General features: G+C 42.5%; 1 protein-coding gene across 1 annotated transcript; it reads left to right on the top strand.

Moving 5' to 3' along the window:
* The first annotated feature begins 1,631 nt into the window (after positions 1–1,631).
* On the top strand, positions 1,632–15,795 carry LOC127013803 (uncharacterized). The gene is made up of 6 exons (XM_050892832.1): positions 1,632–1,701; positions 4,088–4,241; positions 6,020–6,180; positions 9,452–9,655; positions 9,759–9,940; positions 10,240–15,795. Exons 1-6 carry the CDS (start codon positions 1,641–1,643, stop codon positions 15,793–15,795), a joined length of 6,318 nt encoding a protein of 2,105 aa, XP_050748789.1. The 5' UTR covers positions 1,632–1,640.
* The last annotated feature ends 488 nt before the right edge of the window (positions 15,796–16,283 follow it).

Below are 16,283 nucleotides of genomic sequence, written 5' to 3' on the forward strand. Positions count from 1 at the left end.
CCTACTGGGATGATATAAGGTAAGAGTTACATAGCTCACTGGATAACTCTATAGATGCCAAAGATATATTTTATGTTATAATTGGAAGGTCCTTACTTTTGTATTATATGCTATTTAAGTGCTAACTTAGGAACAATGCTTAAAAGTACCTTTGTGGTAAGAGTATCTATGTTGAGCTTTGCAACTTTAGGTTAGCAATGAAATTAAAATACGAAATTGAAGAAACATAGAAATCATAGACAATTTTTACAGAACTAAAAGAAAACAATTTTTATAGCATTTTAGAATTTGTATTATTGGTAAAATAGAATTTACTCCTAGAAAGCCAGATTCTGGTCTCCTTATTTTCGCTAGGTGGCCTTTTAACTTTCTCTGTCTTAGTTAATGGAACCATGAAGTAAAATTTTCAAAGTGTGAATCTGAGCAGTCATTTTTAATTTCACGTTTCAAAGCAAACCTCCAAGAAATGGTAACTATGAGTGGTGTGTGGGGCTGTAAAACAGCCTCATCTCTGCTTCACTGCTGTCAGTCAATAACTGAGGAGGGCTCTTTGGGACCTACTGTGGTATCACTGAGATGAGAATCTATCACCACTGCCAAGAATCCCCAAAAATCCCTTTCAGCATTCTTTGTGGGTTAAAGCAAGTCCAGGAGGACTGAAGGGTTCTGAGGTGGGTATCCTAGTGAGTTCTAATCAATTGAATTGAACTGATGTTTATCTCACAAGTTCCCTTCCCAGAATTAAGGAAAAAAAATCAGCTTTAAATTCTATACTGAGGTATTTAATTTGATCCCAAACAATTTTTTTCTTTGCCATCTAATTTGCTGAAGAAAATCACATTTTATTTTGAGTTGCTTCACAACAAAAAGCTTTCCCTGTGAAGCTGCAAATGAGCTGAAAGGCCAGTTATTTGTATGGCTGTAGTGGGGCTACCTGGAGACTGCGCATTGTTAGGAAGAGAGAGATCTTGTAGCTGTTGGTGGCTTTGAGCGTGGTCTGTGGGGATTAACCTCTGGCTACAGAGGAAGCTGATTTAGACAAAAGCTAAGCAGCCTTGGGATCCAGCAAAGCAGAGCTCTGAATAAGGTTTTTCTTTCCAGACACTTTTCCAGCATGTGGAAGATGCACCTTTTCTTCCTTCAGCTACTTCGTTGTCTGTTGCCTGTTTACGTGGTCTGATTTTAACTGGCAATTTGCAGAGTCTGTTTGGGAGATCTGCTTTGTGAACAGGATAGAGATGATAGAGCTGAGCGTGCCTTGGTCAATGCAGAATTCACTTCTGTACACAAGAAGTGAAGCGGGACTGATCTAGGGAGAGGCTCAAGAGCAGATCAGCTGATGGCAGGAGTAGCAGAGGTTAACAGTAAAAAAGAAGTGTCTGTGAATGAGGGAGTCTGGGGAATTAGTCAGCGATTTTCCCGTAAAAGTAGAGACAAGAAAAATACCGCGCAGCTCCGGTCACCTGTGGGGAGTGTCATTTCTTATCACAACCAAAAATAGATCATTCAAGATTCATCAAGCTTTGAACAAGTATGTGTGTTTGCGGGAAGTTCACCTTTTAACCTAGTATTTATTTAATGATAAAGGCGTAACTGTTTGAGCTGGCTGACACTTATACCTGTATTGTGCAGCCCAGGAGATGAAAATGGAGACTGAAGATGAAATTGCTATTGTGGGAATAGGATGCAACTTTCCTGGAGGTAAGTTTTGGGTAAAAGCAAAGCAGGCTGCTGAGTGAACATTGAGAAGCACAGTCACTCGTTAATGTTGAGGTGGAGGAAAACAACACGTTCCTCCCTTACTTTTGTAGAATTCATTGCTTTGCTGCTTGTAGGATCTTTTTAAAAGGTCATGCTGTGGTGGAAACGAATTGGTTCAAATTTGTCCGCTGACAGACAGACCTGCAGTGCTGGCTGTGGGCAGGGCATTGAGCTGCACACATGAAACTCATACAAATAAACTGGATGGGTCTGGGATGATTTGAGCTTTCTGTACGTGCACTGGCTGGATGATTGTGCATTGTTGCAGGACTGTGCATCCATAGGGACAGGAGAGATCGAGGGCCTGTCAATATCACCAGCTCTGCCTGTAATATAAATAGGTTGGGTCTTCCTAAAAGAAAGCTTCCTGCTTTATTACAGTATTCACTTTGAAAGGTCCCAGAAGAGAGCAGACTAGATAAATACAGCTCTGTCTCTAGTCAGATTCTGCCTCTTACAAATACACACCTAAATACTGCCTCTTGTACAAGATGGGAAGCTGACTTCAGTAAAGAACTGATATTGCCTACCGTAATAAAAGACAGCAGCCTGTATTACACTAGTCTCATATTTACAATCTTAGTTACAATTAGGCCCTGTGAAAGTGAGAGTCGACTTTATATTCTGAGATTAAATAGCTGACTGAGATTAGATGGTGTCGTGGTTTAACCCCAGCCAGCAGCTAAGCACCACGCAGCCGCTCGCTCACTGCCCCCCCACCCCTGGGATGGGGGAGAGAATCAGGAAAAAAAACCTCGTGCGTTGAGATAAAGACAGTTTAATAGGACAGAAAGGAATGAAAAACAATGATAATGTTAATAATAATATGACAATAGTAATACTAAAAGAATTAAACTATAAAAAGCAAGTGGTGCACAATGCAATTGCTCACCACTTGTTGACCGATGCCCAGTTAGTTCCCGAGCCGCGATCCCCCCTCCCAGCCAGCTCCCCCAGTTTATATACTGGGCATGATGTCATATAGTATGGAATAGCTCTTTGGCCAGTTTGGGTCAGCTGTCCTGGCGGTGTCCCCTCCCAGCTTCTTGTGCCCCTCCAGCCTTCTTGCTGGCTGGGCATGAGAAGCTGAAAAATCCTTGACTTAGTATAAACACTACTTAGCAACAACTAAAACCATCAGTGTGTTATCAACATTATTTTCCTACTAAATCCAAAACACAGCACTATACCAGCTACTAGGAAGAAAATTAACTCTGTCCTAGCCGAAACCAGGACAGATGGGTGGAGATGTTTCCATAGCAGTGAGAGATTTCTAGGTTCTGGCTGCTGCTGTCAAACTCTCCTCTTAAACCTACTCTTTACATTAGATAGATACAGATTTAAAAAATCCAGAAATAATCCAGGGAGCGGAATACAGTTCTGTCCTTGCAAGTTGGCCTTCAGCCCTAAAGGTGACCATGCTAGTCTCTCCCTTTCCTTGTTTTCTTTCTTGCCCGCACCACATTTCAGTTCCTGGCTTCACTTTGTCCAAGATTCAATAGGTATATGTGGTACAGCAATAACTATGTGGCCCATAGGTAATTGTGAGCAAACATGAATGGTTCTGAATCTAGTAAAGTGCTAAATATGTAGCAGCAGTCTCTTGAGTGAGTCTGTGAGTGTGGGCGAGGCCACTACGTATGCTGGGGGAAGTGGAAGCTGCGAGCAGAAATGTGAGCCACTGTGTAGATGCCACGTTAGTTGGTTTCAGGGCTGAGAAGAGGGCCTAGACACGTCCTCAGTGGCTGGAGCCGGAGCTCTGGATCTCAACCAGTAAGGACAGGGTTCCTCGCAATCCAGTAGTGAGGTGTTGGGCTCTGTCAGCACTGAATATACACATAGTTTTATGTTTGATTTAGGTGCCCTTCTGGTGTTAGGGACAAAGGATAATGCCTCTGGCATTTTCCTGGTATTTGTAAGCTCAGTCTGTCTTCAAAGAGCTAATGTCCAGAGATGACCTTTTGCTGCCAGCAGAGCTGCCTGAGGAGTGGTGCTGTACAGATACAGAAAGACCTCATCATACCCACGTGGTCATTAAGGACATAATGCATGTATATAGTAGATGCAGTGACGTGGTAGGGAAATGGGGACAGCACAAGGTTAAGGATTTTGTGGGGTTCCTTTGCTTTTAGGCAAGCAGTGAAGGGATCAGTCATGCCTTTCCATTTTCCTCCCACCAAAGAATGATCATTTCTTTCTCTGGTGATTCTGCTTGAGCAACCTAAATTTATATGTGGGAGTTCCTTGTAACTGAGTGTGTATTTCTGAGTCTGCATGGGGAGGGGGAGCACATAATTTAATCTACTTTAAAACCTTTGTACAACAGGTGATGGAATTGACAATTTCTGGAAAGTCCTGGAGGAAGGCAAAAACTGCGCAGTAGAAATCCCCCCTGAGAGATTTAATGCCAAAGACTGGTATGATCCAGATGATAACAAGCCAGGAAAAATATGTACAACGCGAGCTGCTCTTCTCGATGAGTGAGTCTGTTACTCTGCTGTGCCACCGATTTTTTTTTTGTACTTAGACTAACACATCCAGAGTTTCAGAGGGTGCAAGGCACAGGGAAAGCTTATAAATGGGACCTAGGAACCAGCTTTCTTTTATCTCACATGATGAACATACAGTTGTCAAACTGCAGGAATTCCTGGTACGTGACATCGATGAGCAAATTTAGTTGCAGGCTGTGTTAAGCACAATGTACATGGCTGGGAACACATATGACCTTTGATTACGTAATCCAACATGTATGTAATACTCACCATGTGTTGAGATGTCACCTGTCATGTCGCGGGGGTGTCTGCATTCTGGGTATACAGAAGTACACATGCATTATGCATGAGGGGGTATATACTGGATCTGAGGTGGGCTCCAGCCTGTCAAATAATTTGTGCTGTCTGTAGTACTATGGACTGTGGAGGAAGGTGGTGGAGTATGGACTCTGAGCTGTAAGAACCGCCTGATAAGTCTCCTCCAGTTTCAGCCTGAAGGTTAGCCAGCTTTGCTGGACCTCAGGACCTAATCCTGTGCTTGTGGGGACAAGTAGCTCTAATTCACGTGCAGGTGTGACAATTTAGAGACTAAGGAAGTCTGGTTTTGCTAGATAGTCAAGACGGGGATCTTATGCCTAATTTGAGTGTTATGCTTGCGTGTAAACCTGAACTATTCATAATTTTATAATAATCTTGCTTTTCTCTAGGCTCATACTGTCATGTCTTAAAAAAAGAAACTTTTCCTTTATTCTGAGTCACTCCTCCATAATACTGAGGGATTATGTATGTACAAGTATCAGGTAAAGATACTAGTGTAAAGAGAAAATCTGGAGGAGCAAACTGCAGTATGCATCCCTTCACTTGTGTCCTCATGTCTCATGTCAAATTATCCCAGAGATATGGGTACAGCTGTACGGGGGCTATGACTAATGTGAAGAATAGCAGATTACAGTAAGATCAATATAAGTGTCTTTTATTTTAAATCCACATTCACCTTAAATCCTCAGGCTGTAGACCTTTATTCAAATGAGTTCACAGGCACAGAAGAAATCTTACTGCCTCCTGAGAATAATACTTAGCAGGTTTGAATCGTAGGACCCAGAATTACTTCAGTGATTAGTCCCATGTTAGATATTGAATTCTCCACTGAAATCAAGAAATGATAGAAGGCCATACAAATCTGATCTTGGGATACAAGATTAAGCCTGGGCTTGGTCTTTTGTAAGCGTGGGCCTACTTTGAAGATTTTTTAAAGATAAACACACACATACACACATAAAATATTTTGAATTTATTATTAGAGAAGTATGGGTATCTCTTGGAAACACCTGTGCGGATCCTCTACTTATTGATTTTAAATTGTAAAGCATCAGTCTATATTGCCTTAAAATAATTTAGAAGACAATATTTGTTTAAAACTTGTTGGCTAAGACCCCATTACAGCAGAGGGAGTCTCATTGTGCAAATTTTCATAATCTGAGGAGTCCTGTTGGTACTAGTGGAATAACCACATGAATAAAAATTTCTAGGAGTGGGCTCATAACTCTGAAATGCAGAATCATTGATAAAAATACATATTTTGTGGTGGGACATAAAATATACTTGGCCTATAAACATTTTCTTCTGAATTTCATAAATAGGAACTGTGGCCTAAACACCAGTTACTGCTTTGCTTTTCATGAAATTGAAAAAAATGTGTACTTTGAGTCTTGAAGTAAATGCATATTGTATATATATTGTACCATGTTCTGGTCTGTGTATTTTAGATTTAATTCATTTGACAACCACCTGTTTGGGATTAATAATATGGAAGCTGAACGCATGGATCCGCAACAGAAGTTACTGATAGAATGCACATACAAAGCCCTGGAAGATGCAGGAGTCCCTGTAGAAGCAGTCAGTGGCACCAAAACAGGTGTTTTCATTGGTAAGATGAAAATTTCATGGTGAAGAAAGTACGTTTGAACCTCACAAAGATTGGAGCACTCCTTCATAAACTTTACATAGGTATCTAGCACTGGAGATCTACGGCTACTGTGCTATAACTCTACTGGTTATTTTGATAAGAATTACTAGGCTACTCTAGAAGTTCATTATATAATTCACATACCTATTTTAGGTGCTCCTCTTAGTGTCTTCAGGCACTTAAGTTGAAGCAGGAAACAGTTAAACTGCCTGCCCAACCCAACCCTTCCCAGGAATGATACTCTCAAGCCAGGCCTACATTTTTTTTCCAGTATACTGTTTTCCAGTATAACATTGGTTAAGGTGCTGTGGGGGTTAAGATCCTTTTAAACCAGCAGAAATCCTCATGTAGATATTAGTATGCTACCAAGGTGCATTTGTCCTACTGCTTACCTCAGTACCTGGAAAATTTATGGGGAAGATTATACTGGGTGCTGTTGAAAGACATTTAAAGGACAATGCAATCATCAGGCACAGTCAACATGCATTCAGACCGGGGAAGTTCTGTTTAATCGGATATCCTTCTACAATAAGGTCACCTGCCTAGTGGATGAAGGGAAGGCAATAGATGTAGTTTTTCTGGATTTTAGTAAGGCTTTTGATACTGTTCCTCACAGCATCCTTCTGGACAAGTCCAACTGTGAGATGACCAGGTAGATGGTGCGCTGGATCAAGAACTGGCTGAATGGCAGGGCTCAAAGGGTTGTAGTGAATGGGGCTACATCTGGCTGGTAACCAGTCACCAGCAGTGTTTCTCAGGGCTCAACTCTAGGGCCAGTTCTGTTCAGTATTTTTATCAGTGATCTGGATGCAGGATTTGAATGCAGCATTAGTAAGTTTGCTGACGATACTAAATTGGGAGGTGCTGTTGACTCTCTCAAGGGCCAAGAGGCCTTGCAGAGGGATTTAGGTAGACTGGAGCATTCTGCAATCCTCAGTGGCATGAAATTTAACAAGAACAAATGCCAGATTCTGCATCTGGGACCAAGTAACACTGGACACAAGTATAAATAGGGAGAGGAGTGGCTGGAGAGCAGCACCTACAGAAAGGGATATGCTGCATTAAATACAGTATAACCAGCCAGTCAAAAGAGGTGATTATCCCGCTGTATTTAGCATTGGTGCAGCCTCACCTTGAGTATTGTGTGCAGTTCTGGGCCCCACGATTTGAAAAGGAGGCGTCCAGAGGAAGGCAACAAAGCTGGTGAAAGTCACTCCTATGAGGAGTGACTAAGGACTCTGGGTCTGTCTAGTTTGGAGACCAGGAGACTGAAGGGCAAACTCTGCTCCCTACAGCTTCCTGAGGAAGGGGAGAAGGAGGTGCTGAGCTCTTCTCCCCGGTATCCTATGACAGGACGTGTGGGAATGGTTCAAAGCTGCATCAGGGGAGGTCCAGACTCCTGGACCTTATTTATTTCCAGAGAGTGGTCAAACACTGGAACAGGCTCCCTAGTGTTAAGGGAGAAGCTGCTGCCCGAGCATTCATCCACCAATCAAGGAGTCGCACACACACCACCCGAGACTTTAACTGCTAGGACCGGAGTCCCTTCGCAGCGGGTGACTCCAGTGAGCTGACGGGTGCCCCTTTCGACTCCTCACGCACACCCTCGGGCGCTTCTTCCCTCAGGCTCGACCATAGGTTCCCCAAAGCAGAATCTCTAATCAAGGCCTTCAAAATAAAAAGCATAATTGATTCTAGCTATGGTGCAGAAATTTACACACCTCCAGCTGGGTGCCTCTGGAGATGGAGCCCAAACGCTAAAGTCCCTGAGCAATTATACCCTTACAATCTAAATTCCCGCCCCTCACACCATAGTCTGGTCCAATAGTAATAGTTGGGTCTGGGGTCATCTTCTCCCTCATTGGGTCCTTTTTCTCGTCTCTAGGTGGGTTCTTTCTCTTTCCTGTTTTTTAGGCTAGTTGTTGCTATGTCTCCTTTTCCTGGGTCAAACTGGCTCTGAGGCTTTCTGAATCTTCTTATTCCTCCAATCAGAGAATAGGTCAACATTAAGCAAAAGCCTTAAGCAAGCTACGAGTTCTGCTTTATCATGTACAACTACTTTAAGCAGCCAAACAAAGTCCTTAAAGCTCTCCAAAACATATTAACAGCCTTTATAATTTATTTACATTCCTGTGCTTTTATAGCCTCACACTCTTATCACATTATTGCCACACACTGTTTACGTCTTGTTCGGGTGTGGTCCTCATGCTCATGTAGCTCAGCTTTGCCACCTTCCACAACACTAGAGAGTAGGTCGATCGCCCAAGCCTGTCAGTATGTAAGAGGCATTTGGACAATGCCCTTAATAACATGCTTTAACTTTTGGTGACCCCTGAATTGGTCAGGCAGTTGGACTACATGATCGTTATAGTTCCCTTCCAACAGAACTATTCCATTCCATTCCATTCCATTCCATTCCATTCCATTCCATTCTATTTAGTCAAGGAGCTAGAATAATGGCACATTTTTGCGGGTGCAATCTGTGTCTCTTTTCAGAGGAGTTTTCTGGGATAGTTAGGCTGATGTAACTATAGGGGCAAACTCTTTAGATTACCTTTTAGTCTGAGACACGCTCTTCTTTCACAGATGACACTATTCCTTGCTCTCTGAATAGAGGTACTGCATTTTCCACACATGCCCGTGGACTTGGGGATCCGCTGTATTTCAAGCATATGTGTTCCCAGAAAGAGGACACAGCTCCTCTCACAGGCCCTGTTCTTTTCTATTTCTGTCTTACTGGATCACAGTGAGCAAACCAAAGATAAATAAAAAGCAGTGGATATAGTTTATGCTGTGACCTTTAACTTGTAACATCTGAGGAATTGAAGCTAATGTCTTGTACATTTATATCCCAGCTATCCTCATTGTAACTTCTTAATATATATTCCCATAGCGAAACCAAAACAACCACTATGAAACTGAGATACAGGTGTCTAAGCAGGCTACACAAGGCTTAACTGCATCGTACAATGAGCTAAGCCATCAGGAAAGGCCCATTGTTTACTCTGCAGGTAGAAATTTCAAGTGTTAGGTATGTTTGTGTAAGTTGGGTCCAGGGGAATTGCTGGGAGTTTTGCCTTTGACTTGTGTTGAAGCAAAGTTTCACCATAGGAGCACTGATGCCATGTAGTTTACTATTAAAACAGAAAACCAAAACACACTGTCAGGTTTAGAGCTGTACATCCCTTTTGTTCGCTCGGGTTAATGTGACACGTATTTGATATTTTTACAGGTCTTATGAATCGAGACTATGAAATCGTAACAAGCAAAGCAGTGAGTGAAATAAATCATTATGATGGTACTGGAACAGCAATGAGCATTGCTGCTAACAGGGTCTCATTCACATTTAATCTGACTGGACCATCACTGACTATTGACACTGCATGTTCATCTTTTCTTTTTGCTCTGCACTACGCCTTGCGAGCAATTAAGTCAGGTAATGGGACTGAAGAGATGCTGGACAATGAAATTAGGATTGCTACTGTTTCTATCTATCATCCTGGACAGCTCAACATGAGTACGTTTCTATGTTACTCCAGGAGATTGTGAGGCAGCAATCTGTGGTGGAGTGAACTGCATAATAGATCCCCGCACCTTTGTATCTCTCAGTAAAGCAAAAATGATCTCTCCGGAGGGAATAAGCAAACCCTTCTCCAAAAAGGCAGATGGCTATGGAAGGGGAGAAGGCTGTGGTGTTGTTTTCCTCAAACCACTGAAAAGGGTAAGATTGCTTGTGAAGCAGCCTAAAATAAGACTGGTTGCTTACCTGAATTTTGTATCTTCAGCTCTAATAATTACTTTTCCAGAGAAGATTTTCCAATTCAAGCTTAAGATTAATGAAGCATTTATTAAGCATTAAGCATTTATACACTTCCCCTACCATGGGAAAGGGATCATGCATTTAAAAGTTAGTATTATACTCTCTCTGTTCTTGGTTTTGTTGTTTTGTTTTGTTTTGTTTTGTCCTATACAGAGAAAGCACGAGATTGTTAAAGATAATTTTACCTTTTTATGAAACAGGCAAAGGAAGACTACAGCAAAATCTGGGGTGTTGTAAACATCAGTGCAGTAAATCAGAATGGTAGGTCCATGACTCCAATCACAAGACCGTCTCGAATAGAGCAAGAGAAGTTACTACGCAGCATTTATGAAACTCACGTTGATCCATCAGTTGTGCAGTACATTGAAGCACACGGTACAGGAACTGCCGCTGGAGATGCTACTGAAGCTGGAAGCCTAGATAGTGTCATTTGTAAAAACAGGTCTTCACAAGTTTCCATTCTGAAAATTGGTTCAGTGAAAGGAAATATTGGCCACACTGAATCAGCTGCTGGAGCAGCAGGGTTAATCAAAGTGCTCCTGATGATGCATCATGGAAAGATTGTTCCATCCTTGCATTACTCGAAGGAGATGAGCAGCATCGATACAGAGAAATTAAAACTTGCAGTTCCCACAACTGTAGAGCCCTGGGAAGAATCCAGTGAGTATGGAAGAGTAGCTGGCATCAACTGCTTTGGATTTGGAGGAACCAATGCTCATGTTGTAGTCAGGCAGGTTAAGCAGCTAGAGCCTCTTCCTGCCTTTAAGAGGCCCCTTGAATTAGTTGTGCTGTCAGCAGCATCAAGTAAGTCCCTTCAGATGACAATGGCTGATACAGCTGACCAGCTGAGCACAAGAAACTCCATAACTCTCCCAAGCCTGGCCTATACGTCTGCCTGCAGAAGAAGCCATGCCAACTACAGGTACCGAAAAGCATTTGTCACAAATTCTCTCCAACACTTGCAGCAAGAGGTTATGTCGGCAGCGAGCACTGAACTTGCCATGTCAAAGGTGGAACCACAGCTGGTGTTTGTGTTCTGTGGCAACGGTGTAACGCTGAAGGAGTTCAGTGAGGCACTGCTGAACTCAGAGCCAATGTTCAGAGACAAGTGTAAGGAAATAGAAGCACTTTTTCAGAAACATGCTCCCATCAGCCTCCTGCCAGCAAGATGTCATAGCCCAAAGGATTTGTTGAATCCAGAGCTTTCCCAGCCCTTGCTTTTTACCCTGCAGGTTGCCTTAGCTTCCCTTCTGAAATACTGGGGTATTAAGCCAGTCGCTGCTGTTGGCCACTCAGTAGGGGAAGTTGCTGCTGCACATTTTGCTGGGTACCTTTCCCTGGCAGATGCAGTCAAAGTGATTTATCACCGGAGCAGGCTGCAGGCAAAGACTGCCAGCGGCAAAATGTTGGTGGTTGGAAACATCCCTGTTGAAGAGATCGCTGAACGTCTGCATCCCTACTTGGGAAAGGTGTGCATTGCAGCTTTCAACAGCCCAGTTTCCTGCACCTTGTCTGGGAATTCAGACTCTGTGGATGCTGTCCAGAGAGATTTAGCTCAAGCTTTCAGCCAGAGAAACATCTTTCTTCACCTCTTAAGTGTCCCAGCTGCGTACCACAGCCCCAGCATGGATATGATAGTTAGGGAGCTGGAAGAGAACATACAGCCTTTAGAAAAACAGAAGGGGGAAACTGAAGTGATTTCAACGCTGACTGGGGTGGCTGCTTCTGAAAATGACTTTGCTCAGGGCAAATTCTGGGCCCGGCATACTCGTGAGCCTGTTGCTTTCACTCAAGCCATCAAAACTGCAGCTAGAGACAGGGAAAATGTAGTGTTTGTGGAAATAAGTCCTCACCGAGCATTGCAGCGAAGCATAAAGGAAACTCTAGGAAAAGGCACAAAGGTGTTCTCTTCTTTGCAAACTGATGCAGAGTATCAGACTCTCTTCACCCTGGTAGGAAATCTGTTTGAACTGGGATATAATCCCAACTGGCAGCACTTTTATAATGGGTGTCAAAGTGTTCCAGTGGCCATTCCACGGTATCAATTTGATCGCAAAAAACTCATGGCCCGTCTGGATATCCATCAACAAGCAAACCAAAGAGGCGTCAGCTCCAGTCATCCTTTGATTTATGGCATAAACAGTGACAACACGGAGTTTGGCTGCCTGCTGTCTCAGGATACAACATCGTACTTATATGAGCACAAGAACAATGGTGTGCCTTTAGTCCCTGGTGCTTGTTATGTGGAGCTTGGTCTGGCCTCTGTGATGAGCAGCTCAAGACCTAAAGTGCCTCTGAGTACTTGCCAGATGAGTATCAGTTTTTCTGCACCATGTGTTCTCACACAGAGTTCCCAAGTCTTAAGTATCAAGCTGAATGTGCAAAAAGCAGCGACAGCCTTTGAGATACTCTCTTCCTCCAATGCAGTTTATGCTGCAGGCCAAGTTACAAAGGGGCCTGAAGCTGTGGTGGAAGAAAGCACCATCTCCTTCCAAAACGTCTATCAAAGATGCAGGTCAGTCATTAGCAGAGAGGAGGTTTATGAAGCACTGTCTCAGATAGGCTTTGAGTACAGCTCCATATTCAGGCAGCTCAGTGATGTGCATTATTGCCAGGAACTAAAAGAAGCTATAACAAGCATAAAGGTGAACAAGGAGACCGTCAGAGAGATGTACAACTACTATATTCATCCAGTGCTGCTAGACTGTTTTCTGCAGATGACCGCTGTCATGACCTCAAGGACACTGCAGTCCAGAGCAGGTTTTCCTTCAGGGATAGGCAGCCTGGTGGTGCTTCGACCGCTGGAGGAAGAAATGATGATATATATGAGAATAAGCAGATCCACTGGGAACTGCCTAGAGTTCTGTGGATGCTTTATGGACAAACGTGGCTCCGTTTTGGTGGAACTCAAGTGCGTTGCCATCACTTTAATGCAAGCATCTTCCAGAGACAATGAGTTCATGTTTGAAAACAAGTGGAAAGAAGTCTCTCTTTCACTGATGATTGGACATCTAGCGGCTATGCCCAGAGTCCTAGTGTTTGCTGACAAATTTGGAATAGCTGAGCAGCTCAAACAATATTTGCATCCTGATTCGAGATATGTTATGTATGAAGACTGGGAAGCCCTCTTGGAAGGCCACAGACAGAATAAAATGAGAGCAGAGGTTGAGGATTATGATGAAATTCTGTTCCTGTGGGGGATTCAAAAGTTAAACGAAGCTTTCCCAAGCCAAGTGGTAGACCAATTGGCAAAGTGTTGTGAAGCCTATCGCCAAGTTATTGTGGCATTAAGAGAGAAAACGTCCCGCTGTTCAGTCAGAATGATCACCTACAGAACAACAGAAGGCTATGTAGACCACGTTAACTGTGGGTTTGCGTTGTATGGCATGACCAGAACTTGTATCGTTGAAGTTCCAGAAATCACATTTCAGATGATTGACCTCAGCTCTTCCAGTTCCCTGGACATCTCAGTGCTAGCAGATGTTCTTGTCAAATACAAAAGTGTGGACTATCCAGAAGTTTGCATCAGCCAAGGAAGAACTTATGTGACTGAAATCAGACGCACACCTTTTGTAGATGCAGATTACATCCAACCTGTAAGATCTCTCCAGAAGTCAGAAACATTCACCTTGTACACTTCTGATCCATACACAGCAAAAGACTTGTCTGCTGAATTATCCACCAGCACTGCTACTCAGCTTGACAAACAGAACGTTGAAATTCAACTGGATAAAATATGTCTCCACTCAGAAGATTATTTTCCCATTAGTGTTTCTAGTCGTAACTTTGGTAATACACTGTATTGGAATTCACAAGCAGTAGACAAACACAGACTTTTAGCTCTTGATTTCAGTGGCACAGTAACAGCAACAGGCATTGATGTGAAGAAAGTTAAAGTGGGAGATCATGTGGTTTCATGTTATCCAGCTGCTGCGTCATCCAGAGTTCGGATTCCAGGAACAGTTTGTTTCAATGTAAAGAAATTCCCATGCTTTCAGAATGTCCCTTGTATGTCATACTTTATCATTGCATGGGAAATCTTAAGTCAGAGGTTACCCAAGGGAAAACATGGCAGAACATTGGGTATTATTTCTACAGAGCCATCATCAGTTTTGTGCCATGTTCTTTCTGCGGCAGCAGAAGAGATGGGTTGGAGAACAGTACTTGCGAGGCCCACTCCTGATAAGTTACAGTGTATAAACTTATGCAATGCACTTGTTGTTCTTCCTCCAGTAAACAGACTGTCTCAGGAGGATCTGGCCCACATGTACTTTCTTAAAGATGTGGTGATAGTGTGTGGCAATCGACAGTCTGAATGTATCCAGAATGTCAGTGAAATTGATCATGAAAATATCAGCTTTCATATCCTTACACTTACCAGCATTTTCCAGAAAGCACCTCTAAAGGAATTGCAGAAGACTGTACATGCGTGGATCAATTCCATGGATGTGAAACGGTTTAGACATCTATCAGGTTCTGTTTTTCAGCAGGCTGAGAACTTTGAAAGGATAAACTCTGTGATGTCCTATTTTACCTGCAAATCTGTCCCACTTGCTGTACTGAGAAGGCAGAAGGACATCACCATGCTTTCAGATATACCGTTGTATGAATCCCAGAAGCAGCTGTTTAAGCAGAATGCTGTTTATGTAGTAGTCGGGGGGCTCACTGGACTTGGCTTTGAAACTGTGAAATTCGTAGCCAAGAATGGAGGAGGGTGTATTGCAATACTCTCCAGGAAAATTCCAAGCAATGAGAAGAAAGAAGAGATGAAGGCTTTGCAGCAGCAGTATAGAGGGAGCAAAGTAGTGTTTTTGCAGTGTGATATTACTTCGCCCAGTGATGTTGAGAGAACTTTCCAGTCCATTGCGAACATTTTTGCAGGGAGTCCAGTCAAAGGTGTATTTCAAAGTGCTGTCATTTTACATGATGGCCGTCTTGAAGTTCTGAGCTTGGCTGACTTTCAGAAAGTGCTGAGCCCAAAAGTAGCAGGGACCCTTAATCTTCATTGGGCTACCAGAGGCCAGGAGCTTGACTACTTTGTGTGCTACTCCTCTGTTGCGTCCTTTTTGGGAAATTCCGCCCAGGCAAACTATGCAGCTGCAAACTCTTTCTTGGATGTCTTCTGCCTCTACAGGAGGAACTGTGGGCTTTCAGGCCACTCCATTAACTGGGGTGCTTTGAACATTGGCTTACTGCTCAATCAAAACCATATTCAGAACATTCTGGAATTCAAGGGCATTGACATTCTGCAAGTGCATGAAATTCATGAGTATCTCAAGAAGAGCTTACTTAGGAATAACCCGCAGCAAGCTGTCATCAAATTAAACTTTCAAGCTTTATTGCATCATGGTTTTTCTCGGATTATTTCACTCAAAAGTCGCTTCACATCACTTATGTTAGAAGAATTCAGGAACAAGCTTGAAACCTCTGAGGAAACTCAAGTCCATGATACTGCCTTAATCAAATCTGAAGACTATATCACCTCAGTGGTGAGTGACCTCACTGAATTGAACCCAGATGAACTAACCATGAATACACCACTTTCGTCATTGAACATAGACTCTATGTTAGCTATGACAATTCAGAACCGTGTCTTGCAAGACAGGAAGGTGGACATACCTCTTGTGAAATTGCTTGATCCTCACACAACTCTGTCAAGTTTAGTAGTAGTTTTAGAAGAAAAAAGAAATGCAAATGGAATAGTTGAGGAAAAAAATTTTGCAGTTGAAAGTACAGAAAATGGGAGCTGGCTATAGGAGTCTCGTTATTCAGGAATTATGTAACTTTGAAGATACCTGGACCCCTTGTAGTATCTCAGAATATGTCATTACAGACAGGGTAGAACATATGATGCTGAATGTACTCTTCTGCATTGACCAAGAAAAACCCACACCTGGTTCTTCTGCCATTGCACTAGCTGTATTAATTTCAGTCAATTGTTTGACTTGTTACTTTCAATATTTTTTACCTTCATTCTTCAATATTTTTAACTGGAAATAGGCAGGTTAATACACACACATTTTCATTTGGTAAATTTGTATGTTCAATGCACATTGCATTTTTTAAACTGTATTAATGTCTTGATGAAAATGGTATGTTTGCATCTCTAAATGATGAACGTACATGTAAAGCAGCATAGGATTATCACCATTTTTGTCATTATTGTATTCTTAACGTATTATTCTTTTTTTGAATATTATCAAATGTGTATAAATATGGGCATCTTTTTGAAAGATTTCTAGAT

This window comes from Gymnogyps californianus, chromosome 2 (assembly GCF_018139145.2).
Source record: "Gymnogyps californianus isolate 813 chromosome 2, ASM1813914v2, whole genome shotgun sequence".
Classification (NCBI taxonomy): domain Eukaryota; kingdom Metazoa; phylum Chordata; class Aves; order Accipitriformes; family Cathartidae; genus Gymnogyps; species Gymnogyps californianus.